Source organism: Pleurodeles waltl, chromosome 8 (assembly GCF_031143425.1).
Source record: "Pleurodeles waltl isolate 20211129_DDA chromosome 8, aPleWal1.hap1.20221129, whole genome shotgun sequence".
NCBI lineage: Eukaryota > Metazoa > Chordata > Amphibia > Caudata > Salamandridae > Pleurodeles > Pleurodeles waltl.
This window is the reverse complement of record NC_090447.1, coordinates 743,079,065-743,104,808: the sequence shown is the minus strand read 5'-3', so window position 1 is coordinate 743,104,808 and position 25,744 is coordinate 743,079,065. Positions and strand designations below refer to the sequence as shown.

General features: G+C 46.8%; 1 protein-coding gene across 2 annotated transcripts in view; it reads left to right on the top strand.

Annotated features, from left to right (window-relative positions):
- The window catches only part of LOC138250265 (coagulation factor X-like), a 431,870-nt gene that overhangs the window by 189,632 nt on the left and 216,494 nt on the right, over positions 1–25,744 (top strand). Inside the window, exon 4 of one of the 2 annotated variants that reach the window (XM_069204952.1) lies at positions 17,973–18,083. The exons of the other annotated variant lie outside the window; for it this stretch is intronic. Coding sequence (XP_069061053.1) covers positions 17,973–18,083 — 111 coding nt within the window. The remainder of the gene's footprint in view (positions 1–17,972; positions 18,084–25,744) is intronic. 2 annotated transcript variants of the gene reach the window in all.

The window sequence follows — 25,744 nt, the reverse complement described above, 5'->3', positions numbered from 1 at the left end:
AAATCTGCAGTTCATCCTTGCTGAAGTGATGCCTTATGTCTTACCACAAATGGCAGCTGCCAGGAGCTTTGACTCCACATCTTTATCCCTTGAAGTGTGTGTGGCCCCCTCTAACTCTCCACCACCACCACCAATGGCACAGGAGGCACCACACTCATCGGAGAATGAAGATGTGAAAGAAATTACTTTCACTCGGAAAAGTACCTGGTAGCACCAGTCTGTACCACATGGCCAGTTTTCTCCTTTGTTCCAGGCTTTAAATCATGCCTGTGTTGTCACAGTAGGATATGTGCACTCTTGACCCACCCACTGTTGACTTGTCTGCTACGGACGGTCATTGTCTCTCACTTACAATTGGCAATTTTTGTTCCACCACACTTATCAACACTACTCTGAAGCATGTCTCATGACATGTCCCTCAACCCTGGAATTGTATTGTGTCACAAATATCTGGATTTCACAAATGGGGTCGCTGACCTGGACATTGTAAATACCTCACTTTCACACTTCCACCTGTAAATAAACACCTTGTACACATTTAGCATGTCTACGTCGTCTGTGATCCATCTACTCAGCTAAATGATTGTATTGTGTAAATCCATGTCATTGGTCACAAAATATCTGTACATGAATGCAGGACTGTGGGGGAACAAAGCTACACATAAGTGTCCTAACATGACAAATGCGTATGATGATGTTATCTCCTAGAAGCAATTCACTGAGTACGTTAAAAATTAAGGACACATACTGTTAGACTTGGCATCCTTGGCGTGGTCTCCCCTAACTTTTTGCCTCTGTTTCCCAGGTTGTCGATGTGTGCTGGACTCTGTTTTTGAAACTCTGGGCACTTTACCACTCCTATCCAGTTCTAAAGTGAAAGTGCTCCTGTGTAAAATGTATTTGTAATTGTCTTTTCATGATTGACATATTTGATTTACTAGTAAGTCCCTAGTACAGTGCAGTAGAGCTGCCAGGGGCCTGTAACTCAAATGTTACTAGTGGGCTTGCAGCACTGGGTATGCCACCCACATGAGTAGCCCTATAAACATGGCTCAGACCTTCCACTGCAATGTCTGTGTGTGCAGTTTTAAACTGCCAATTCGACTTGGCAATTTACCCACTTGCCATGCCTAAACCTTCCCTTTTCATTCATGTAAGGCACCTCTAAGGTAGGCCCTAGGTAGCCCCATGGGCAGGGTGCAGTGTATGTTTAAGTAGGACATATACTAATGTGTTTTACATGTCCTAACAGTGAAATACTGCCAAATTTGGTTTTCACTGTGCAAGGTCTAGCTCTCATAGGTTAACATGGGGGCTGCCTTTAAATATTATTAAAGTGCAGATTCCCTTTGGGAGCAGAGGGGAATGTAGAGTTTAGAGTCTCCGAACTCACAATTTAAAAATACATCTTTTGGTAAAGGTTGTTTTTAGGCTGTGTGTTTGAAAATGCCACTTTTAGAAAGTAGGCATTTTCTTGCTTAAACCATTCTGTGACTCTGCCAGTTTGTGGATTCCCTGTCTGGGTCAGTTTGACAGTTAAGCTGTTTGCACCTCTCCTCTAGACGTTGACACAAAGGGGGCTGGGGTGTAGCCTGCATATCCTGATGAGCTATCAGGGCTGGAGAGGAGGGGACGAGTGATCACTAACACCTGAAAGGGCTGTGCCAGCCCTCACACAATACAGTCTCCAACCCCCTGGTGTGTGTGTGTATATTGTTTTTTTTGTCCTTTTGGTCTTGTTTTATTTAGATAAATATTACCTATTTTTCTAAACTGCCGTGGTGCCCATTTTGTAGTGTTTTCATTGTACTACTGTGTGTGTTAGTACAAATATGTTACACATTGCTTATGAAGTTAAGCCTGCCTGCTCATGCCAAGCTAGCATGGTGGTGAGCGGGGGTCTTCCAACCAAAGACCCAATTTCTAACACATATAAAGTTTGCTCATCATGTATGGCAGGTATGGCTGAAAAGCAAGTCAAGGGCAATATAGTCAGCTGGGAGTACCAGAAGAACACATTGGTGTGGTACAGAGGTAGCTAGTAATGGCCACCGGTCAGAGTTGCAGGACAGAGTTCTGATTGTGTCAGTTGTCAGATGCATCACAGTTCCCAACATTGTAATTACAGGACCCAACAATGACAGCTGAAGTACCAGACTCACCTGTCCAATACAAAGTAAACATAGACATTATGAGTAGTGGGTACTCTGGATGGCAGATGCATGGACTAGTAGATGTGATGTTGCAGCGAATGTGACAGCTTTGTTGTCAATAGGGGAAGCACATGGTAAATGAGGTTTTTGAAGGCAGGACGGATTCCCTAGGCCATTCCCCCAATGTGCCCAGTGCACTCTTTGGAAGGCCCTGAGACACAAACTAATTACACAAAATGTATGCAATTATAACAATATAATTATTCTAAGACATATCTACTTAAAAACAACTAAAACCTACCCTATCATAAACAAACCTATACTAACTATACTTATCAAACAACTACATCTATCAAACCTATGCTAAACTTAACTTACACACGAAACACCACACTCGAAACATTGCCCCCCCAACCCCTTAAGAAACAAGATACAAGTAGGACAACAATTACTATAACTACACACGTACTACCTTATCCTATGGCCTAAACAAATATATATTTTTTGTATTTATATATATATATATATATATATATCTATAATATATATATATATAAATATATAGTTTTTTAAAAACACATATATACCCCAACATGACCCCACCCACCAATAAAAGTATAAGAATATCAACCCACACCCAACTATACTTATCCTAACTAATGGCTACACTAAACTAACCGAACACTAACTACATAAAATCCAAATTAAAATATATTACAACTTTAAAAGGGAGGAGAAGGAACTGGGAGGTAGTCCGGAACTGTACAAGTTCATTTTTTGGACTTCTTCACCTTCTTCTTTATAAATTTCAATATTTTGTGGTCTTCCACCAATTTCTCCTCCAACTTATCCAAGCGACTGAGGATTAGGTTCAAGCCCATGCACAGATCCAGTTCAAGCTGGGATGGCCCAGCGGCTGGTGGTGGCAAGACTGGTGCCTGTGTGGTGACTGGTGCAGCAGATGTGGATGGGGTGGGTGCAGCTGGGAGCCCCTTCATCGTTGAGGAGCTTGCTCCGTGCTTTTTCTTGGGTGGCATGTGGGTCCCCCATGTGGAAATGCCCGCCATTCCCCTGAAGCTTTTTCGGCTCTAAAATGAAGTGCCATGCGGCGTTATCCGTAATGCACTTCTAGGAGGTGGCGGTACGGTTCGACCCTCCGTGTGAACTGGCGCCTCTCATCATTTGTCATGTTGGAAGCTGTAAAATGAGGGCAATCAACCATCAGTATCAGCATTGGCTGGAATTTGTATAGATTTGTAACTTAAACAGCTACAGCTAATTACACATACAGTCCTACACACATTCCTCAAAAACTGAATTGCTCCTCATCTGCGTCTATATCCAACCATATATCACCAGTATCTTGTACATGTCAGTGGGATGACGGCAATCGTTTGTAAATCAAAAAGGGCCACAGCTGATAGGTACTAATAATAGCCTGCTCAACATCACTCTCATCTACACTGCGAGCATCACATGTCTCTACAAGTTTGGATTTCCTGTCTCCCTGAGCATAAGGGGGGTTGGGCATGCAATCCATCAGCTTAACACCCCTAGTGATACACCAAGGCCTGAGGACTCATCATGGAGTGAAGGTTTTGCCCATTTGTTAGGGGGGCTGCTAACTACAAAGTTGGTATTCTATGTTTTATGACATCTACTTTCATGTGTCGAGGTGTAAAACCTGGTCTGAGCCTTCTTTACAAGGGCCCAGAAGCATTTTCCATGCTGTTACCCACATGTACAACTGATGCTATCTTGCCATGAGAAAGGTTGGGCAAAGCCTGAGCTGCACATCAATGTTTTCAAGACAAAACAGCACTGAAGCCCCCTACCCTGTGCTATGTAGTCCTACGTGTGTTCAATAGCACACACATGGTGGCTGTATGGATGCCCTTAAGCCCAGAGTTATTGTGGCACAGCTTTGGGCGCAGCAACTGTATCCAGAAACGTCTCACATCATTAGCAGATACGTGTCAGACATCCTCACAGCACCAGCTACACACAGCATTGCCTTCTTATGCATCTGTGATGCGACCTACATCAGTCACAATTCTTATGGTGGGTGGCTGCACCATATTGGGAAAACTGCAGACATCTGATGTTAGGAGATTAATACATTTTTTCCAGAAACACCTGGATTGAAGTTGCCTATACATTGTGTGCAAAAATGACTGCAGTTCTGCACATTATGGCTCCTTGCTGTACTACTACCTCATTATCTCTGGAGGGTAGTGAGGGACCTGTGATGTGGGTCTATCTCCTACATAATCCTCCTAGAGACTACTGCAGTTAGAACCCTACAACTGTGCAATCTTGTCAACAAGTGTAAGCTATGTGTGGCACACATTGCTGATAATGTTGCTGTGACAGGGTGGTTTTCAACAGGCATGCTATTTACATATACAGCTGGCCTGTGACCTATAATGGTAGACATCTATGAATATGTGGCCCGCCATTACTATTCCTTTTACACACAATTCCATGCTAGCACACGTTGGCCCTAGAACTTCATGCAAGCCAATCTCATTTTACAACCCCATAACATACATGAAGGGAAAATGACGGAGCACCATGCTGCCGGACAGTTGGCAGCGCATCACTCCACCATTTCCACAATGCAGGGATCCGCCGTATTGAATAGAATACAGCACATCACTGTGTTCTCACCTATGCTGTCGCTAATTTAGCTTCCACATTTCAACCCAGCCACCCTTGCCCCATGGTGCATAGTTGGCTGCGTTGAGGGGGAGATTGTTTTTGTGCATGGAGGGACACCTTCCTACACAAACATAGGCCCTCATTTTGACATTGGCGGAAAAACCACCTACCGCCGCAGCAACGGGTGCCAAAAGACCATCATCGCGGCTACCATCCGTCCACCATAATATGACGCCAGCTGGATTTCCACTACAAGAAGTGCGGAAATCCAGCTGTGGCCATACTGGCGGATGGCAGTAAGGTGACACTGCTACCACCAGCAGCGCCACACCAGTAGACCGCCGCCATTATGACAAATAATATGTCCTGGCGGTGTTCTGCTGATGGGCGATGCTGGCGGTAGCAGCGCCCCATCCCGTCTCCTGCCAGAAGACCTACTGGATCCAGGTAAGTTAGGTCTGTGACAGGGGAGGGGGTTGGGGGTGTTGTGTCTGTGTGGGGGTGTGTGCATGTATGTGTGAGTGTGTGCATGAATGCAGGTGTGTGCTTAATGTTGATTGCATGCGTGAATGTATGGAACTATGAGTGCATGTATGTATGGAAATAGGAATCCATGTCTGCGTTTTTAAGTGTGTGCAGATGTGTGTGTGAATGGAAGAATGCATGTGTGTATGTATGTGTGAATGAGTGTGTGTCTGCATGTGTGTGATTGGGGGCGTGGATGTAGGGGGTGGGGGTGTCTGGAGAGGTAGGGGAGGTGGGGGTGTCTGGAGAGGTTGGGGGTGTCTGGAGAGGCAAGGGGGTTGAGGGAGTGTCTGGAGAGGTAGGGGGTCTGCAATCAGTGACAGGGAAGGAATTCCCTGTCACTGATAGGGCCTGCTGCCATGGTTTAAGGCTACGAAAACCATGGCGGTAGGCAGGGTCATAATCCCTTCTGCGGCACAATGGTTGTCGCCAGACTGGAGATGGTTATCTCCAGCCCGGCGGCTGCTACCAGCTGCAACCGCCATGGCGGTCGGAGTGGTACATTGGCAGGTTGGCTTCAGCCAACCCACCAGTGTCATAATGTGGCGGTAAGTTCTGCCAGCCTGTTGGCGGTACTACCGCCACATTGGTGGTAGTTAGGGGTCTAGCGTCAAAATTGTTTGCCAGTAGTCTGGCGCTTTGCAGAAGTAGGGTCAAATATTTTGTCGCTAATCCTGTAAAGCACCAGGAGGCCCATTGATCATAATGGGAGCATATTTTTAATGCCTGCAAAGAGCAGGCGTTAAGAAATCTGACAAAAATGGGGTGCAGCAAGCTCATTGAATCCTTTGTGCAAATTTGGAGGCCCACTTTGCGCCCAAACGGCTCCCTTGCATACATTGTGCCTGGCACAGCCATAATGTGTGGTAAGCCTTTCCAAAGGGGTGCAATGCATGCATTGCTCCACTTTGTAAAGAAAACGCAGGGGTAATTGCAGGTTTGTGCAGCCTTGCATCAATAATATAACAATATGGCAGCGCAAAGGTTGTGCTAGGGGCTCTTAAGAATGCCCCTTTATGACGGTTATGCAGGGTTCATCATATATGTGTTGTGCATTGGCTGAACTGTTGTACAATTGAACTACAGGCCTCAAGTGGCGCAGAGACTCTTCATACAGGTTGCATACAACATGTTCACAACCATTGCATGCAGCACTCAGACTCATCTGCAACTGTCAGTCAAATGCTAAATTCAGTCAATTGTATGGCAAATGGAGACTTACCAACAGTTCTACCAATTTCGATGCCCCAATGGTCCAGCATATCCTGCTCCCTTGCCATCAGAACTGCCCACTGATGCTTCAGCTGGTGCTCGTTGCATCCCGTCTTGAATATGCATGTGAGGTGGTGGACCACTTTGCCCCACTGCAACCACCTTGCCTCGGTAGGGTAGCAGAGGATCACCCAGCCACCCAGTTGCAGCATCAGACGCAGGTAGTGGGCAGCCAACCAGATGAACGCCCCCAGTTTATCAGCAGAAATCCTTCCCATCCTACCCTTCCCAGACATTCCCAACGGAGAAAGGACGTCACCCAAAATAAAATAGGAAAAGAAAACTTAACCTTAACAACTACCCCAAACTCCCCCAACAACTAAACTACCCCAGACAAACACCCCACAATACAATGCCAAAAACAGTAGACTTTCTGTACAAAATAAAAGTATATAGACAAATTAGACACCAAAAACACAGGACACAACAAAAAGGACACAAGAAAACCTCCAAACACACCACTAATCCACCAGCACTTCAAAAACACAATCACACACAATCACAGGGGAACAGACTGTGAAGTGAAAGTGAAACTACACTCACTGTACCATGTTTGCAGGCAGCATGTCCTGGAACATCACTTCCTGGGCATGTGCATCACGTTTTTTGCGTCATGCGTGCTTTTTTTAATGTTGAATTGCCACTCAGGGCCCAGGTGTTATTTTCTCAACGTTGCAGTGTGGTGTTGATGGATTTGCATTATGTTTTTTGGGCGCATATCAGAATTGCGTCATTTTTTGCATTGTAGCCCTTAAATGCACCCTGATTCAATTAACATGTTACATGGGATGTCCTACTATGTGGTATATGTGTTTTGGCTGCATGTGCAAGTCTATGCAGTAATGTCATTACGTTGTCATTGGTATTTTCAACCAATATGTGTATTTATGAGTCAGCTGCAGGCACTCACTCATAATTTGTGCATATGTTCATGTGTACCTACACTGTGTCCACATAAATGTTGGCACATGTGTGCTATGTGTGTACATATGTGTATGAATAGTAAGTAGTAGGTGGACTACATAGTTATGTCTGTGGGCAATATATGTATACATACCTACAAACTAATATGTATTTAGGCCCTACCTCAAACACATGCTAAGGCATGTGTCAGCCATTACATTTTGTACTCAGAGTACGTAGCGGACTCAAACTGCATTGACATCACGTATCCCCTGTCAAGTTAAGTGTGCATGTGTGTCTACTCACTGGTTAATTATTGTATTTTACTTGTTATAGGTCAGCTACACATGTGCCATGTGGTTTCCCATGCATCTTAGTTGCCGCAGATTTTATGGACACATGTGTTGGTGAACTATGCTATATGCCATGTGTCTGTATAGATATGTGTTGAGTCATTTGTGTAACACATCACAACAGTGCTGTATCAAGGGGATGTACAAGCTCACATTGATATCTTCCTGCATAGACAGAAGTTGGCATTTTACTATTCATTGTGTAGTCACATCACTGGCACCTTTTTTTTTGTATGTCACTACACAAACGACGAAAATGTTTTGACTCTCACAGGTTTTGTGATACCTATGTCATAATGTTTGTGCTGGGTTAGCTTTTGTACTGAATTGATACACATTACCATGGCTGGCCCATTAGGGTGGTACAGTTGTGCAGATATCTTTGGTATATGTGTACCTGCCTCCAAATGGACACTCTGATTTGTCAACATCATGTTAGTCATGACTGTCAGATACAGTGCCGTACCACTGTGTGGCAGTGTTGCAGTGTTGCATAGATGGCAGGCCTACTCATCTTCATCACTGTATGAGTTTGAATGGCAACAGAAACCCATGGTTGCGTGTGAAGGTGTAGGTTAATGGTGCTCCATTTTCATATGTTGATGTAGTCAGAGCAGTGGCGTGTGGGTTCATTGAGCTGGGATCTCTACCATTTATGATAGCTAATTTCCAGCCTGTGCACACTCCATAGTAGATGGAGACATGCGCAAATGTGGTCATACAGACCTGGTTGTTATGATTTGCAATGCAGTACTTGATGTCACCCTTCCCCTCTCAGGTACAGAGGTTGTGTGCTTGCACATGAAGGACAAGGATACATTTTTGGAGTCCAAAGTTGTGTCCATGTTCAGCTTGCTTAGGAGTTGTATAACTGTTGTGACGTCAAGGTTGGACAAATGGCATGGTACATATGGTGTTGTATGTGACTGTCTCCTGTTCTGGTACCATGCGAAGGCCAAATACCATGGTAGGCTAGTGGCAAACATATCTGGGTCATGTACGAACGTGGCTACCCTCTCTGTACATCTGTTAATGTTTGACATGTAGACATTGGTGTCTTACAGTGTCTATTTTGGTGAATTTCGGGTCATTATCCCTTTTTTCAGCCATTACTGGTAAGATATGTATTGTGTCCTCCATTGCTCCCAGTCTTTTGTCCGATTGCACTTTGTACACATCTTCTACAGCAAAATTGTCTGGTGATATAGGGACAGGATACAACATGTGAGTTGTGTAATGTGGAGATATTCCTTTCTCCTACAACTTGGTAGTTAATGTCCAATTGGCGATATTAGTGAGATGTAATGAGTACCAGGCACACATGACATTACACATGCCACAGCACTTGAGTAGTCTCTAAGTGACATGGCGTGTTGTATTTGTAAGTATCTGTGGGTATCTCAGAGCTGTCCATTCACATCCTCCGTTGAACATGTCAATGCAACTCTCCCTGCATGCCACAACCTAGCTGACTTTTACCATGACTGAATGATGTTGAGGTGTGTCATCATCTTAGTGATGTATTTATCCTTTGCCTGATGCTACCAAAATGGCTATGCTTACTCTCACTCAGTGTGATTAAGGTTCTCTGACAGTATAGAACAATGCTGCACATGTTAGCGCATGCCACACCTGATTGTGATATTGGAGGCCAAAAAATGTAAGAGCTATTTAGTAACATTTGGTACCATGCAATAGATCTGTCATGTAAGAGACAATGAGTGCTTTGTATTGCTATGTGCTATGTGATGTTGTTATGCAGAGCATGCTGTGTTGACATGCAGACATAGGTCGATCATTGTGGATAATGGCATACCCGTTGCTACCTAGGACGGACACCCATACATGTGTCTTAATATATTTATCAGTATTAGCAGTAGGCATGTGTGAAGAAAGCCAATTTGTGTGACAGGTGTGCATTCTATTTAGGGGACTGACCAAGATGGCGGCCGGAGCGGACACTTAGTTCGAGCTTCGCTCGCGGCCCACCAACCATCTGTGAAAATCCCCGACCCCGAGGTCTCCCGGTGTCTGCCTTGGCATCGCGGAGCCCCTCGGTGACACTCATTGCTGCCAGAACATAAATCAAGACCGACGATCGGCTTAGGCGGAGGGTTTTTGGATCCTCGCCGGGGCCGTTCGCTGAACTTTAGCAGTGTGGCCTTCTGTCTGCAGTAGCGCATTCCTGCCGCTATAGTGACTGAGGCACCCGGACACAGCGACGCAGGAGAGGGGAAGGAGACGACGGATCGCTGCCGGAGTGCGGCTCGGGCCAGGAGGGGTGCATCGGAGACGGAGGCGGACACCGCGCATCAGCTCGGTGAAGCCCACGAGGGTGCTTGAGGCTGGGCCGCCCGACCTCGTGGAGGAGCTGGGACGCGGCCTTGCTGGTGAGTCGTGCCGCGGGTGATCCCGGGACTACTGTCTGCCTGGAGTGGCTGCGGGGGATGCGAGGCCCCGGGCCAGCCCCGGGGGGGCTCAACGGTGCCGTCTGGACTTGTTGTTGGGCATAAGGAGCACCAAGATGTCCCATGTAAGCGAGCCCCTCCCCGGTGGCGCAGGGGGGTCGTGATATCCCCCCTTCAGACCCAGCGGCTCCAGTGATGCAGCGACCCCGCCTGGGGGATGCCTGCTCCCGGCCCCCCCCATATACCTCCTCCTCTCTTCAGCGGCCTAGGTTGGAGGACCGGCGATGATGGCTCTAGACTGGGCGGTCTGCCCCGGGCCCCGTGGTGGTGGTGGAGGACAGCAGACCCATTGCGGATCGGCCCAGGTGATGCCAGACTTACATTACAGCACAACTCGCAGTTTTTCCGCGCCCTGCCACCTAAAAACTTTGGAACAGCTGCCCCTGTGATCTTCCCTGGGGCTGCGGCATCAGTGGTCGGTATATGAAGTGATCCAGAGAGGCAAAGACGGTGGGGTGGCCTGGCTCCTCTGTGGCGGGCTGGGCTGGAAGTATCCGGGGTCGATGCTGAGCCCTGCTGTGGACTTTGAGAGGACAACGATACACATCAGGGGCTGGTAATCCAGTGCAATATTCAGTGGTCAACACAGGTGCACCACGAGCAACTATGGTCAAACCGAAGCCCTTGAGGGCATACCCCAGAGCAGAGGCTGGAGCCTCACCCTCAGAGGGGGACATGGCAACTCAAGCTGACACCCTACACAGGATGTCCGAAACCCTGGCCACTCATTCAGTGCAGATCGACAAGGTACTGCAGGCAGTGCTGGACACTAAAACCTCATTGGAGGGGAAAATTTATTCGGTAGTGCTGGAAGTTGATCTCCTCCGAACCGACCACCGCAAATTGGTGGACAGAGTCACCATAACTTAATCAGCACTCGAAACAGCCCAGCCTGATATCTCTGACATGAAAGCTCAAATCAGATGCATGGACGCTGAAATAACACTACTGCAACGAAGAGCCGAGGACGCAGAATGCCGCTCATGCAAGAACAATGTTAGGTTCTTAGGTATACCGGAACATGCGGAGCCCCCCAACGCGGAACTCTTCTTGGAGCACTGGCTGAAGGACAATGTGTTGCTACAGAATGTATCGCCTCTGCTGGTGGTGGAATGAGCCCACCGGATCCCCGGTGGGCCGCCTCGCACCGGTGCTCCTCCCCGACCGTTGATCGCGAGATTCCTAAATTACCGCAATAGGGATCATGTCCTACAAGGCTTTCGGACTCTGGGCCCTGTCCGTATGGAGAACACAGTGGTCACGGCCTACCCAGATTACACAGTGGAAGTCCAGCGCAGGTGGTCCACTTTCGCCAAAGTGAAACAAGTGCTACGAGACAAGCATATTACTTACTCCCTCATGTTCCCTGCCCAACTGCGAGTGGTGGATGGCGACAGAACCCTCATTTTCCCGACATCGGAAGATGCATGGACGTGGCTACATGCTAAAGGCCTGGTGGACCCAGTAGATGAGAAAGATCGAAATCGGGACTGGCTCACCCAGCACCCTCGGAGGAAAAAAAAACGAACACTGGGGATTAAGGCACGCCCATCCAAATCACAGGCCGCAGACAAACAGGCACAAGCCTTAAAAGAGGCCAACATGTTTGCGAGGCGAAATCAGAAACACAGACTCTGGCTCATCACAGGGCCAACTTAGTCCCCCTTCATCGCCACTTATATTTGGTCCAGATCTAACACCACGCACGGCCGACGACATCTGAGACAATGCGTGTAGGTTTGGGCGAGCCGGAGATCTGAGCTCTCCGTAACATAATGGTACATCATAAGACACTTGTGCAAAGGGTATACACACTATTGGAGATATTTTCGGGGTTGGATGCCTTCTACCATACAAGGCACTAGCGAGAACACATGATGTAGGACGGGCTGGATTCATTGCGCACGGGGCTTTGCAGAGGCTGGTGAGCAACACACGGGGAGTAGTAACAACGAACCACAAACATCACCGGTTCTACATGAGCTATTTTTAGGTTCGGGCGCACAATCCGATATATCCTGGATATACAAAACATTACAGGCTTGTCCTGAGGAGGCGCAGGCCCAAGCAAAGACTAGGTGGGAGGCATCCTTGCTCTCACCCATAACCACATGAACATGGACTACAGCACACATAACCACGCGATAGGTGTTGCAAAATGCTTGTTTCCGGTACACTCAATTTAATTACCTACACCAGACATATCTAACCCCAGCCAGGATAAAGCGTATGTTCCCACAATCCAACCCAGATTGCCCAAGATGCGGGAAGTCAGAAGCTGACTTTCTCCACATGACGTGGAGCTGCCCATCGATACTCCGCATATGGCAGGATGTCACTGCACAGACAGCTGCCTGGTCAGGATTACCCTTACTTCCTACTCCTGAATCCTGTTTGCTAGGGGTGCACCGGCGGCGTGGGAAGGAGAAGCAGAGACACCCATGCGCGGACCTTGCGTTATCCAGTGGAAATCACCCCGCACTCCAGACATACACCGCTGGTCATCTGAAGTGTTGCACTGGGCCATAGCAGAGGCGTAGGTGCTACACACACTTCGCGACAGTGGGGTGGTGGTCAAGGGGGCGGACATATGGGACTCCTTCATAGAACTGCTGGAACAAAAAGACGACACCCGTCCTCCCTGATCCGAGGTTGCTGCACCTGTGCGAGCTGGCACGGGTGAGGGACGACCAGGGGGCCCCGGGCATTGGGCTAGAAGGCTTGCTCACCCGATCAGATGCTGCGTAAACCTGTCCTGATGCATGGTGCCGGAGGCACGAGGTGTAGTTGAGGTCGTGGGCCTTGGGTGCCGGGGCCGCCCTGTAGGGAGGTTCCGTGGCCAGATCCCACACACACAATCCCAACGGTGGTGCTGCTGGACCCCCACACGTACTCGAGGGCACTGCCGGGCGCCCCCAGCAGTGCGGCCCCCATTACCTACTATTCATGCCCTTTGTGGCGTTGCAACGCTTCCCCCGCTCTCCCTTCCCTGTTCCCCCCATGACATGTCTTTCCCTCTTCTCCCCCTCTCTTCCTACAAATGCCCAGACACGTGTTTGGGCATCTGGCGAGCAACCTTCTTTCTCTGTCGAATGGCGTTTCACTGTGTCCTCTTTTCTTTAAAGTGTTGAACAAGAGATCTGTTGTTGAACTGTGATGTTTGATGGGATGTTCTAAATGTAAGGCAATTTGGTATAATAATTTGTTCTTATATCCAGACTACTGTAAAGAATTTGACAAACTTAATAAACAGATTTAAAAAAAAAATGTTTAAAAAAAGAAGGAAGGTGTGCATCTTATGCAGATAGGGAGTGATAAACACTCTGCCTATGTTTCAGCCAGACTATCATTTGGCTGATGGATTCTCCCATTAAAATTCATAGATCCATACAATCTGTTATGTGTTTGTATTAGGATTCAACACCCCTAGCTGCTTAATTTCTCTGCCAAGCCATTGCCCATTCCCCAGTCAATGTGTATGTGCCATACTTGATTTACAGTCCTCCTTGTGTCAGGGATGTGCCCATTTGCAGTGCCAGAACATATTCACATGGATACACAGTGCAGGCTCAGCTTCCAACATTGATTACATTCTATGGGCAATTACTGAAGGAGCATCATTACCTATGATGTTCCCCCCTTGCTATACAAGTACTGTACAGGCAAAGCTACAATCACACAGAGTGATGACAGTGTTCAGTTCTAACATTACTTAACCTCCATTTCTTGACAGCCCCTACCTTATGTGTGCCCCCCTTGCATACATCCTGTTAGGCATTGTATTGCAGTGGTGAATGGGCTATGAAATTGCACCTTGCCTACGTGATGGCACAATATTTGTAGTGGTGCATGGATTTAGGCTTTCAGAAATCACATGCCAGTGATTTGTGTGTCACTGATATGTGAGATGGAGTCTGTAGAACCTCCTACATCATCAAGGATGTTTGTACCATACTTGTAGTTTTTGTGCTTCTGACAAGCTCCCTGAGGTTAGAGTCACATTCCAATGGTATATATATTGGATAATGACTAGAACAAGGAGAATGTGGTTAAACATGTATTTATTAGAGGTATTTATAAAGTACTTTTTTTGGTGACTAGGTATAAAAGTTCTCAACAATGGTCAGTCTCCTGCGAACTCCTGCCACTGTGTTTGGTTGTTCCCCCTCAAGGTCCTCAGCTTCATCATCATCCTCCTCCTCAATGTGATATCAACTTGTCCATCCCAGGGGACATTGTTTTTAACACAAATGGTTGTGCAGGATAGCACATGCCAGTATTATCTTGCATACCAGTGGGGGAGCATACAGGAGGCCTCCTCCTGTCAAGTCCAGGCACCTGAACCTGGATTTGAGAAGGCCAAATGTCCTCTCCACCACTTTGCGTGTTTTCTTGTGCTCTTCATTGCAGGCACGCTGTTCAAAGGTTGTTGGAGTTTTAAATGGTGTCATGACCCATGGCTGAATGCCATAAACTTGATCAGCTGCAAATATAACAGGGTGAAATTTTAGTAAAGATTTGAGAGGGATTTGGAATATACCATGGTAGTAGTTGGTTACAGTTTGAGTGGTGAATCAGAGGTGACTGTGGTAATGTGTATGTTCATGGTCTTGTAATATGGTTCAATTTCACTGTGTTGATGTACATGACAATCTTGGGTGGGTACTGACTCAAGGACCTGTAAATGACCATTTGGGTTCCAATACATATGCTCATCATGTATGTAACATGTTTTGTGTAGTCCATATCAGTTGCAGTGTCCTAATGTTAGATGGAGGCTACCACATCCTTTCACCACAATGGTGTCAGATGTGGAGCCAGCATAGTAGCCCTACAAAGCCAGACTATTCCGTTGATGTTGGCATGTGGCATAACGCATGCAGTGCAACACTTAGTGGGCCTTAGTTGCAGATGATGGTTGTGTCAGCCATCTTGGCCCTCATTACAAATCTGGCGGCCTTAAGACCGCCAGACCCGCGGTGGAAGTTGGACCGCGGTCGTGGCTGTACGACTGCCACATTATGACTGTGGGGGAGTCCCCACGGTTGGACCACCAACACCGCCAGCTTGTTACCAATTGGCAGCCTGGCAGTCCCGGCAGTCTTAAACCGACAGGGCAGCGCTGCAAGCAGCGCTGCCCTCCGGATTACTACTCCCCAATCCACCAGCCTCTGTATGGCGGTTCCACTACCATGCAAAGACTGGAGGAATGGGGGTTTTGGGGACCCCTCGGGGGCCCCTGCACTGGCCATGCACTTGGGCAGTGCTCGGGGCCTTACAGACAGCCCTTTTGCGCTTTCCACTGACCGAATTACAGGCAGTCAAAAGTGCAACCGGTACTGCTGCACCCGCGGCAACGCCACATTGCTGGAGGCTCAATTACGAACCAGCTGCAATGTTAAGGCCCTCTTCCCAGCTGGGCCGGCGGGCAGAAATGCTGTTTCCACCCACAGGCGCAATGGTGAACTCCTAATAGGGCCAGCAGTGTTTAGACCGCAATGGCGGTCTAGCAGCAGTAGAAGTTTCCCGGGTAGCCTCCGCCACTTACCAAACTCATAATGAGTGCCCTAGTGTTCGAAGGTGTGTATTACATATTAGTATGATGATCACATTTGGTACAGGTGTATATCCTAGCTTCTTAGAAATTGGATTTTCAGCCAGACTTACTACACCTGTATAGTACAGACTTTGGGAGGGGGCCCAGCTAATTTTCTAAAGTGTCACTTAGTACAGTGCATGTATGGCCAGTCATGTCCTCCATACTCCTACAGGGGCCTACTATGGCATCCATGTTTATAACAATTTAGCAGTCAGTAGAGTAATTGTGACACCATTTCATATAATACTACCCTATAGTCTTTAGTGGCAGGTAAATTAGTCTTCCTTTGTGTGCAATGGAATGCATTAGACAGATGTGTGTGCAGACTACAGGTATGTCAGTTATGTGTAAATGAGATGTAGTTGTTGTTGGCATCACTTGGGTGGCATTTGATGTAGATTGTGCCTGAGTCTTGCACGCCATGAATGAGATGGGTCTGTGCTTAGGTGTTACTTTCTATCATGGCCATGCCATGTGCCATATGCCATTGCCATGGCAGAGCTATTGTTTGTTTGGTCTAACGTGTGTGAAGTATATTTAGTAGTCAACCAGTGGAAACTTGGAGTGGTTTGTGGTCTTCTGTTGGTGGCTGTGTTAGGTACATGTGGGTGTCTGCGTTTGTGATGTCCAATCATTGCTAAATACTGCGGCATGTTGCATAGGTGTTGTTGCCAGTACATTTGTGGTCCCAGGCCCATGTGTATTTGTTGTGGTGTATATATTGTTTGTCCTACAGGGTTGGGGCGTTGTGTGTGTTTTGATTGGTTGGTTGACTTATTGAAAAGTAGGCCATTGCCATATTGTTCATCCTGGAACCGCTCGTTGATGGTGGAGTGACGGAATATAAGTGCATCATGGACGCTGCCAGGATGCTTGGCTGAGATGTTCGTGAAGAACCCACTGTGGTGCACAATGGCCTGCACATTAATCAAATGTTTGTGCTTGCGGTTCCTGCAGAAATGTTCTGTGTGAGCAGGTGGCACAAGTTGTACATGGGTGCAGTCCATTACACCCAGCACATGCAGAATCCCAGCAACTAGATAGAAACCTTGCTTGGTCTCCTGCTGCAGTTGCTGGGTGTTTGGGAAGCAGACATGGCGGGTGTGAGGTGGATGATGTCATCTAGAAGACTGATATAGATGGCTGGGAGACACCAGCCACTAGTGTCCCTGTTGTCTGAAAGGATCCAGAAGCCAGCACGTGCAGAACAGTGAGGAGCTTTGTGATAGGTGGAGTTTGCAGCCTGGCTGTGATGTCTGGCTTAATTTGGTTCAGCAGGAGTAGAATGGACTCCTGGTTGAGACGGTAAGTCCTGATGATGTCTTGCTCCCTGAGGCCAAGGAGGGTTGTCCTCTGCCGAAATATACTCTCCTGCCTTCTGGGTTGCCTTTTTGGATGCTGTAGTGGTGTTTGGGGTTGCTGTAGTGGTGGTGGAGGGAGCTGCTGTTGTTGCCGATGTCTGCGGCGTGTATCTAGCTGGAGCAGTACGGCTTCCATGTTGTCCTGGAGGTAGCAAATGTTCCTTCTGTGAGTTTTCCTTAAGTAGTGGTGTATGGGCCTCATTTTAACGCCTGATCAGACCCAGGTGTTAAAATTTGACGCAAAACAGGGTTAACGTCATCTTTTGGGTCCGCCTCCCACCCGTGCGTCATTTTAGCACAGGGGGCTAAATAAGGCACTATGGGGATAGCGTCATTTTTTGGATGGGAACGCCTACCTTGCATCTCATTAATGCAAGTTGAGTTCATGGATCCAAAAAAAATTACGTTAACCCGTATATTTTGACGCTAGACAGGTCAACCGTCAAAATATAAATATGGAGGTATGTTTGCGCCCATTTTGCGTCAAAATAAATGAAGCACAAATGGAGAAAACAGAGTATAAATATGCCCCTTAGTTAGCAAACTAAACAACTGACTATTAACCAGGGATTTCCAGAGAAGAGCGTTATTCACAGAAAACTATTTCAACACCTCATCAGGGGCAGATGGATAGATAGATGTGTTTAACAGTATCACTTTCTTCTTTTTGTGGGCAGGAAACCCATGCTTTTCAGACCCTTGCCAAAATGGAGGAAGGTGTAAACAAGTGAAAGATAATTATGAATGCCGTTGTTTAATCGGAACACAAGGTGTAAATTGTGAAAAAGGTAAGCATTTACAAATTTCATTTCCATACTACTCCACATTCTAGTGCTTAATTTTATTTGTAATGCTCTCGGGCTGCTCCAGCTCGTCCTTTACTTAGCGCTTGCATATCTGTACAGATATCATGATCGACTTTTCTGGTGCAGAGCCTGACAACTGTGTTACGTGCCTGAATTGCGTAAAGTTAATTCATTTAACCCTATGGGGCATATTTATAATGCCCTAGCACCACCTTGCACCACATTGGTGTCATTATTTTTTACGTTAGTATGGCCCAATGGGGCTGAAATCTGTGCGCCGTATTTACAGAGTGGCGCAATGCATGTGTGGTAACCCTTTGCCAGGCATAATGTAGGCAAAGGGGGCGTTCCTATGTTAGGGGGGCCGAAAAAATGGGGCAAGGAAATGTATGAGAATTCTTTTGCTATTTTTTACGGCACTTTTAACGCCTGCTCAGAGCAGGCGTTAAAAGGTGGCTTCCATTATTTAGAATGGGCCCCTATGTATTCTGCAGGAATAGCGCCAACATTTGGATGCTACTTCTGAAAAGTACATCAATAGCATCACATTGAATGATTCTATTGAATGATTCTGTTGCCCCTACCCTGCGGGTGTTCCGGGGCCAGACAGTGCTCGTAGGTGAACCGAGATTAGCGGTGAAACGCCAAGCCATAGTGGTTTGTGAAGCCTGATGTTGTCCCGATGAGGCCCTACCATTAGTCTTTGGAGGGTTTCTGTTTTCCCAAATAGGGAACTCGAAATGATCTTATCATAAAACTTTTTTCAATAAGGATTAGGTACGTACTAGGTCCTGAAGAATCGCACAAGATCATTATTGACTATGAGTAGCGAGAAACATGTTGACCTCCTGTTTTTGATTGAGTGACACAGGGACCCTGTGTTGCCTCATTTCGTACCATTTTCAATGAGATTTACGAACTGTATATTTTTTTGTCTAGGGATTGTAAACATTATTTTGCCATATCCCTATACAGTGTTTTTAATCATGTCAGAGGCATTAACATCTGAATAAATTATCAGTTTTTACCTTTAGACATTTTTATACATTTTTTCTATACCAATCCTTTTTTCATATTTTGACCGGTTTATACCATTTTTTCAAAAAGATCTCCGGCAAAGAGCCCCCTTGAGGGGCCCGTCAGGCATTGCAGTGCCGGCCTGACGAGGAGCATGGCCCAATGATGAAGCATGTCACCGGCAGGTGAGTGAGGGCTCTTGCTTTAAGCATATTGCTTTTCCTTGTATACCTTTGTCTCAAGAGAACCTTTTCTTTATTTTGGAACCGTGTGTATACTATTTTGATTTGCCCCTACCCTGTGCCATGGTGCACTGTATTTTAAATACGGCACTCACATGGTGGCGGTAGGGGGGCGCTAAGGGGCGCAGGGAAAGTGCATCACCACTTTCCATAAATCTGCCCCTATATATCTCTGAGTTACAGCTTTATTTTTAGACATGACAGCGCAGAAACAGAAGGAGGCAATCGCTGCTCAGTGTGTCAAAGGTGTACCATCTGAATATAAAGCACTAAGGCCCATATTTACACTTTTTGTGCACCGCATTTGCATCATTTTTTGACGCAAAAGTGCCACAAACGTACAAAATATAATTGTATTTTCTTTAGTTTGCACCGCATTTGCGTCAAAAAACGACACAAATGCGGCTCAAAATAAGTATAAATATGGACCTAACTGAGTGAATTTTCAGGTTAATTGAATTGACTTTACACTATGGAGGCGCATAAAAGAGGTGCTGGGCTCCATGCTGTATCAGGAAAGTCCACAATGATACAGCCCAGGGGCCGAAAGCCTGTGTTTTTTGCACCTACAGTAGGTAAAGTAAATTAATTTAACTTGATATAACTATGAGTCACAGTTTAATTTTTCAGGCCAGTAGAGCTCAGAAACTGTTTTATAGCTGCATAGTCTGAAAATCATATTAAGTTTTAATTCAGAGAAATAAGAGGTTAAATTAATTGACTTTATTCACTGCAGGTGCATAAAAACAGGCATTCGGCTCTGCGCTGAGGCCGTGCAGCCAATTACGATGAGCATCCTGCATGATGAGAGGTGCCAACTTGAAGCAGGGGCGGTGCACAATGGGGTTGGGGAATAAAATTTCAATTAATAGTAAAAAAAATAATCACCTCGATCGCTGCCACCGCACCGCTCCATCCGCTCCTCTGCTGCAGGCACAGGCTCCCAGTCTGCTCTGTGCCCAATCCCGATGCTGCTCAGAGCAGTGTTAGGATTGGCTGAGAGCACCCAGCCAGGGCACTCCCAGGCAGACTGGGAGCCTGTGCATTCTCTCTCGCTGGGCTGGAGAAAGCCTACTGCGCATGTGTGTTTGGCCAGCCCAAGAGAGCCGGCCAAACATACATGCCCACTGAGGGGGAGTGCTGTGCACTCCCCCTCACTGCTCGTCACCCCGGGGCCCTGCCCCTTTAACCCCTTAGCTGCTGGGCCTTTTCCCCCCCAATGCTGAGCCCTTTTTTGGCTATTTGGGGTAGTTCGCGCTTAGGGCTTCATAACTTTTTGTCCACATAAGCTAACCACGCCAAATTTGCGTCCTTTTTTTCCAACATCCTAGGGATTCTAATGGTACCCAGAGTTGGTGGTTTCCCCTGGAGGAGACCAAGAAAATAGCCAAAATACAGTGAAAATTTAGTTTTTTCCAAAAAAATGGGAAAAAAGGGCTGCCGAAGAAGGCTTGTGGTTTTATCCCTGAAAATGCCATCAACAAAGGGTTTCTGGTGCTGAAATCACTATCTTCCCACCTTTCAGGAACGGGCAGACTTGAATCAGAAAACCAAATTTTTCAACACAAATTTGGCATTTTACTGGGACATACCCCATTTCTACTATATTTGGTGCTTTCAGCCTCCTTCCAGTTAGTGACAGGAATGGGTGTGAAACCAATGCTGGATCCCGGAATGCTAAACATTTATGAAAACTAGACAAAATTCTGAATTCAGCAAGGGGTCATCCTACAAGGTTTTCCTACAGAAAATAACAGCTGAAATAAAAAAATATTGAAATTGAGCTGAAAACAACAGCCATTTTTCTTTATGTTTTACTCTGTAACTTTTTCCTGCGATGTCAGATTTCTGAAAGCAATATACCGTTTTGTCTGCTGGACTCTTCTGGTTGCGGGGATATAAAGGGCTTGTAGGTTCATCAAGAACCCTAGGTACCCAGAGCCAATAAATGAGCTGCACCCTGCAGTTGGTTTTCATTCTATACTGGGTATACAGCAATTCATTTGCTGAAATATGAAGAGTGAAAAAGAGGTATCAAGAAAACCTTTGCATTTCCAAAATGGGATCAAGATAAGGTTTTGAGGAGCAGTGGTTATTTGCACATCGCTGAATTCCGAGGTGCCCATACTAGCATGTGAATTGCAGGGCATTTCTCAAATAGACGTCTTTTTTACACACTCTCTTATATTTGGAAGGAAAAAATGTAGAGAAAGATAAGGGGCAATAACACTTGTTTTACTATTCTGTGTTCCCCCAAGTCTCCCGATAAAAATGATACCTCACTTGTGTGGGTAGGCCTAGTGCCCGCGACAGGAAATGCCCCAAAACACAACATGGACACATCCTATTTTTTTTATAGAAAACACAGCTATTTTTTCCAAAGTGCCTACCTGTAGATTTTGGCCTCTAGCTCAGCCGGCACATAGGGAAACCTACCAAACCTGTGCATTTCTGAAAACTAGAGACGTAGGGGAATCCAAGGAGGGGTGACTTGCGGGGCTCGGACCAGGTTCTGTTACCCAGAATCCTTTGCAAACCTCAAAAAGTGGCTAAAAAAACAAGTTTTCCTCACATTTCGGTGACAGAAAGTTCTGGAATCTAAGAGGAGCCACAAATTTCCTTCCACCCGGCGTTCCCCCAAGTCTCCCGATAAAAATGATACCTCACTTGTGTGGGTAGGCCTAGCGCCCGCGACAGGAAACGCCCCAAAGCGCAACGTGGACACATCCAAATTTTTGGAAGAAAACAGAGGAGTTTTTTGAGAAGTGCCTACCTGTAGATTTTGGCCTCTAGCTCAGCCGGCACCTAAGGAAACCTACCAAACCTGTGCATTTCTGAAAACTAGAGACCTAGGGGAATCCAAGGAGGGGTGACTCGCGGGGCTCGGACCAGGTTCTGTTACCCAGAATCCTTTGCAAACCTCAAAAAGTGGCTAAAAAAACAAGTTTTCCTCACATTTCGGTGACAGAAAGTTCTGGAATCTGAGAGGAGCCACAAATTTCCTTCCACCCGGCGTTCCCCCAAGTCTCCCGATAAAAATCATACCTCACTTGTGTGGGTAGGCCTAGCGCCCGCGACAGGAAACGCCCCAAAGCGCAACGTAGACACATCCAAATTTTTGGAAGAAAACAGAGGTGTTTTTTGAGAAGTGCCTACCTGTAGATTTTGGCCTCTAGCTCAGCCGGCACCTAGGGAAACCTACCAAACCTGTGCTTTTCTGAAAACTAGAGACCTAGGGGAATCTAAGGAGGGGTGACTTGCGGGGCTCGGACCAGGTTCTGTTACCCAGAATCCTTTGCAAACCTCAAAAAGTGGCTAAAAAAACAAGTTTTCCTCACATTTCGGTGACAGAAAGTTATGGAATCTGAGAGGAGCCCCTAAGTCTCCCGATAAAAATGATACCTCACTTGTGTGGGTAGGCCTAGCGCCCGCGACAGGAAATGCCCCAAAACAGAACGTGGACACATCACATTTTTTCATAGAAAACAGTGCCTACCTGTGGAATTTGACCTCTAGCTCAGCCGGCACCTGGGGAAACCTAGCAAACCAGCACATTTTTGAAAACTAGAAACCCAGGGGAATCCAAGATGAGGTGACTTGTGGGGCTCAGACCAGGTTCTGTTACCCAGAATCCTTTGCAAACCTCAAAATGTGGCTAAAATACCACGTTTTCCTCACATTTCGGTGACAGAAAGTTCTGGAATCTGAGAGGAGCCACAAATTTCCTTCCACCCAGCGTTCCCCCAAGTCTCCCGATAAATATGATACCTCACTTGTGTGGTTAGGCCTGGTGCCTGCGACAGGAATAGATCACACAACGGTCAATGTTGGTCCTTACGTGAGGCAGCTGTTGACCCTGGGGTGATCCATTCCTGACACAGGCACTAGGTGTAGGCACTCAAGTGGGGTAGTGTTTTTATCAGGACAGGTGAGGAGTCACTGGGTGGTAGGAATGTTGTGGATCCCAGCATATTCCTGTAGTTTGTGTGACAGAAATGCGAGAAAAATAGAGTTTTTTTTCAACATTTCAGCTTTGCAGGGTATTCTGGGTAAGAAAACTTTGGGGAATCCACACAAGTCACACCTCTGTGGACTCCCCCGAATGTCTAGTTTCCAGAAATGTTTGGGTTTAGTGTGTTTCTCTATATGGCCGCCGAATCCAGGACCAAAAACACAGGTGCCTGCCTTACAAAACCAGTTTGTTTTGCCATAGACAATTTTGATGTCTCCACAATATGATTTGGGTGGTGGAATTTGGGGCTGAACTAAATTGGTGAGCTCCCAAGAGAGCACTCTCTCTCTGCTTGCCGCCCCATTCACCTGCTCTCTGGGTTGGCCTAACCCACTATTACCCAGTTGCACGAACAGCTTGCGAAGGGACAGCAGGACTGTCTTCATCACCTCCCTCATAATGTACTGGAAGAGGAGTTTTCGAATGGGACTCCTCTGACTGAAAAATCACTCCCAGAGTCTGCGCCATTGTCCTATCCCTCAGATGCTGTGTCAGTATCTGATGTCTCAGTCTCTGATCCTATGTCAGAGCGGTCCTCTATAACCCAAGTGCAGGCAGCAGTCATCCATCAAGATGCCATCTCTGCTATTGGCTAAACTGTTGCTCTAAAACACTAGCCTACGTAGACAGTCACAAAATCGATGGTGTGTGTGAGATACGTGCAACAGTAGAGGCCACCTTACCTGCGCTTCTTCCCTCAATCAGCACGTACTTTCAAGACACTCAAAAAACACCTTGTCACATACCATTCGTCACAGTCCTTAGCACCTCCTGCGCCCAGTCCAACAATCATTATTGGTGCTCCCACTCCCTCCTCCTCGGATTCCCTCATTACCACCCAGCAAAAGTGCCCTTCATCTCTCCATAGACTTTACTAATGTACTCAGCTATTTACATAAAATACAGATGTGCTCTTTGCAGTAGGCATATAAACCTTCTGCGCTTCTTTATGGCACTAAAACTGCCACTAGACAAGTCGGACCCTTTTCCCCCCAGGGAAACCACACACATATTGACAAAAGTGATGTATATATGACAGCCAACCACCTGAAACTCAACTCAAGCAAAACCGAAATAATCCTCTTTGGCCCACACAAAAACACCTGGGACCCCCCATGGTGGCCCACCACGCTAGGCCCTGCACCCACCCCCGCCAACTACGCACGCAACCTCAGCATCATCCTAGACTCCTCCCTCTCTATGACCCAACAAATCAACGCTCTTACCTCCTCATGCTTCAACAAACTCCGTATACTGAAAAACATTCAAATGGATCCCCACAGAGACCAGAAAAACTGTCACTCACGCACTCATCAGCAGCAGGCTTGATTACGGAAATGCCCTCTACGCCGGCACCACTCTAAAACTCAAGTGCAAACTACACGCATCCAGAACTCAGCAGCACGACTCATCCTCGACCTCCGCCGACACAAACACATCTCTCCACACCTCAAATCCCTCCACTGGCTCCCCATTGACAAAAGGATCACCTTCAAGATCCTCATCCTCGCACACAAATCACTCCACAACACAGGCCCTGCCTACCTCAACGAGAGTCACCTTCCACACCCCCACACGAAACGTCCGCTCAGCTGACCTCTCTCTCGCCTCTGTCCCCCGCATCAAACACACCACCACCGGGGGCAGATCCTTCTCCTACATTGCACCCAAAACCTGGAACGCACTCACAACCCACATTCGCAAGACCCAAAACCTACTTCTTTTCAGGAAGGGCCTCAAAACCTGGCTTTTTGAACAGTGAACCTCCTAGCCCCTTTCCCTCCCCCTGTCCCCCCCCCCGCAGCGCCTTGAGACCCTCACAGGTGAGTAGCGCGCTTTATAAATCTCTTTGATACAGATCTACCTATATATATATATATATATATATATATATATATATATATATATATATATATCTCTACATAGATATATCTATAGATATATCCATGTACCTAGATATATCTATCTACATAGATATATATATATTTTTTTTTTAGTTGCTGTATGGTTTCCTTGGGGGCCAAAATGGCCCCCAGGGAAACCCTACAACATCTAAAAAAAAAATTGCCCCCACAGGGGGTCACCCTGCCCATGGGCGACCCCCTGTCATTTCATTTTTTTTTTTTTTTTTTTTTTTTTTTTTAAATCCCCTGGGGGGGGGGCGCGATCGCGCCCCCCGCCCCCCCCCCCAGGGGGCACCTACCTTTTTTTTAATAAAAAAAATTATGCCGGGGGGGGGCGGCCCGTTTTCCGGGGGGCCGCCCCCCAAAAGTGAAATCCCTGGTGTCTAGTGGGGTTTCCTGGCCCCCGATGCTGCGATCGGGGGCCAGGAAACCGTTTCAGAAGGCCTCGTAAGAAAGGGGAGACTCTCT